General features: G+C 41.6%; 1 protein-coding gene across 1 annotated transcript in view; it reads right to left on the bottom strand.

Annotated features, from left to right (window-relative positions):
* Window positions 1–383: 383 nt before the first annotated feature.
* LOC147470529 (uncharacterized) overlaps window positions 384–2,500 on the bottom strand; it is a 4,930-nt gene continuing 2,813 nt past the window's right edge. The window contains exons 1-2 of the mRNA XM_086543987.1: window positions 1,527–2,500; window positions 384–629 (exon numbers count right to left, since the gene is read on the bottom strand). The exon at window positions 1,527–2,500 is cut by the window's right edge and continues 2,813 nt beyond it. Coding sequence (XP_086400113.1) covers window positions 624–629; window positions 1,527–2,500 — 980 coding nt within the window. The 3' untranslated portion in view covers window positions 384–623. The remainder of the gene's footprint in view (window positions 630–1,526) is intronic.

The following is a 2,500-nucleotide window of genomic DNA, read 5'->3' as shown; positions in this document are numbered from 1 at the left end:
CTAAAATTGGAGCAAGTGTCTCTTTCTCTATGTAGAGTAATTCTCTTCTTGATGCTTTATTGAATTTCTTAGAAAATAACCAACTGATGACCAATGCCAGCTGTATCAGCCTGACCATAACACTGCCCAAGGGGGGAAGCCTCCACCACCATTGTCACTTTAGCGTCTACATTCTGAGCGTTGTGGATAACCTCTTGTCTATAAATCAGGTGAGATGAGGATAGGTGAGGATATCAACACTGGCTATTAATCGTCTTGAATGCATTTTCAACACGAATTTGACCAAGTAAACTTAAACCGCTTTGCTTTAATAATTTCAGTTAATGGAGCTAACAATATCAGAAAAAATTCTTTTCACAAACCTTTACTATAAATACGCCAGCCATGCCGAGAAACCTCATCACCTCTCTCTTCGATTTTGGTGCTGGATATTTGTCAATGGCATCAATCTTGCTATTCAAAGGCTTGACTTGTCCTTGGCCAACAGTGTATCCTAGGTAAGTGACGCGTGCATGAGCGAAATCACTCTTGGCAAGGTTTACCGTTAGGTTAGCTGCAGCGAGCCTTTCAAACAGTGCCTGCAACCTCTCCAGATGCTCCATCCAGATAAGCTTTACATCCATCTAATCCTGAAATTAGACCATTGATTAAACGCTGGAAGGTTGCGGGAGCTGTTTTTAAACCAAACGGCATTACACAGTATTGAAAAAGCCCCTCTAGTGTCACAAATGAAGATATTTCTTTCGCTCTTTCAGTCAAGGGAATCTGCCAGTACCCCTTTAACATGTCTATCTTGGTTACATACTTTGCCTTGCCCACCTGGTCAATACAGTCATCAATACGAGGTATAGGATATGAATCATCCCTAGTTAGGGTATTCACCTTCCTGAAGTCTGTACAGAATCGAATTCCTCCATCAGCCTTAGGTACTAAAATACATGGAGAACTCCAGGCACTCACACTTGGCTCAATGATTCCATTTTCCAACATGTATCGGATCTTCATCTCTCAACTGGCTACATTTTTGTGTGGATTAACTCTGTATCGGATGTTGTTTTTACCCGGTCTTTACCGCTAACATCTATATCATGATAACATTAGACTAGTGCGACCCGGAACATCAAAAATAGAGATGAAAAATTCCAAAAGTAATTCAGTTTAATTGCTGCTGCTTTATATAAATCAAGATGTCCAACTTACTTTCTAAATTATTAAGAATATCTGAATTAAAACCAATTTAGAGTGAGGTACATTGAAAAGAGATCATGGTCATTCTCGTGATCATTACTGATTACGTTCTTCACTTCATTAAGCATGATTACATTACCATCTTTACATTTTCTTATAGGTGGCTCATTTCGTTCCACATACTTCTTTATCTGATTAACATGGCAAAGTCGTGACTGTTTACGTTTACCAGGAGTCTGAATAACATAATTAAGGTCACTTAGCTTTTTCTCCACCATACAAGGTCCAAAATAGCGAGCCCTCAGTGATTGCCCAGGGACGGGTAGAAAGACGAGTACCTTTTCTCCTGGTGAAAATGATCGTGACTGAGCATCTCTGTCGTACCACATCTTCATCCGTCTCTGTGCCTCACCGAGATTCGCTCTTGCCAGCTCACAAACTCTGTTAAGTTTAAATCTAAAATCCATTACATGCTTCAGTACATCAGATTTATCATCATTATTCAGCCATCTTTCTTTCAACATCTTGAGCGGACCTCTTACCTCATGTCCAAACACAAGCTCAAATGGGCTAAACCCCAGTGTATCCTGTACACACTCCCTAATGGCAAACAAGAGTGGAACCATTTCATCCCACTGTTCCTCCGTCTCATGGCAGTAAATCCGTACCATATTTTTTAATGTCTGGTGGAACCTCTCCAGTGCGCCCTGCGACTCTGGGTGATAAGCGCTTGACACCTGATGCTGTATGCCCATCCGTCGCATGGCTGACTGGAACACTTTAGAAAGGAAGTTACTGCCCTGATCGGACTGAATCACCCTAGGTAACCCATATGTACAAAAGAATTTCATTAGTTCCTTGACAATTCTATTGCCACTAATATTACGTAAAGGAATCGCCTCAAGATACCGAGTGTTGGAACACATGATAGTGAGGAGGTAATTATTCCCAGACTTTGTTTTGGGAAGTGGACCAACGCAGTCTATAATTACGTGACTGAAAGGTTCAGAGATCGCAGGAATCGGATACAAGGGTGCAACAGGAATTTTCTGATTAGGCTTTCCCACGACCTGACACTTATGACACGATTTACAATACTTTACTACATCTTTGCGTAGTCCCGGCCAATAAAAATGGCTCATTATTTTTCTACACGTTTTATTAATACCCATGTGACCTGACAACGGTGAATCATGTGCAAGGCTGAGGATCTGTGATCTATAGGGGACTGGAACAACGACCTGGTGTATTACCTGCCACTCGTCTCCTGCACCCACGTGGCGAGGCCTCCATTTTCTCAAGATGCCATCCT

Source organism: Penaeus japonicus, unplaced genomic scaffold (assembly GCF_977035675.1).
Source record: "Penaeus japonicus unplaced genomic scaffold, GWHDUDI00000001_assembly GWHDUDI00000014, whole genome shotgun sequence".
Lineage (NCBI taxonomy): Eukaryota > Metazoa > Arthropoda > Malacostraca > Decapoda > Penaeidae > Penaeus > Penaeus japonicus.
The sequence above is the reverse complement of the archived record's forward strand: the minus strand, read 5'-3'. Positions and strand labels throughout refer to the sequence as shown.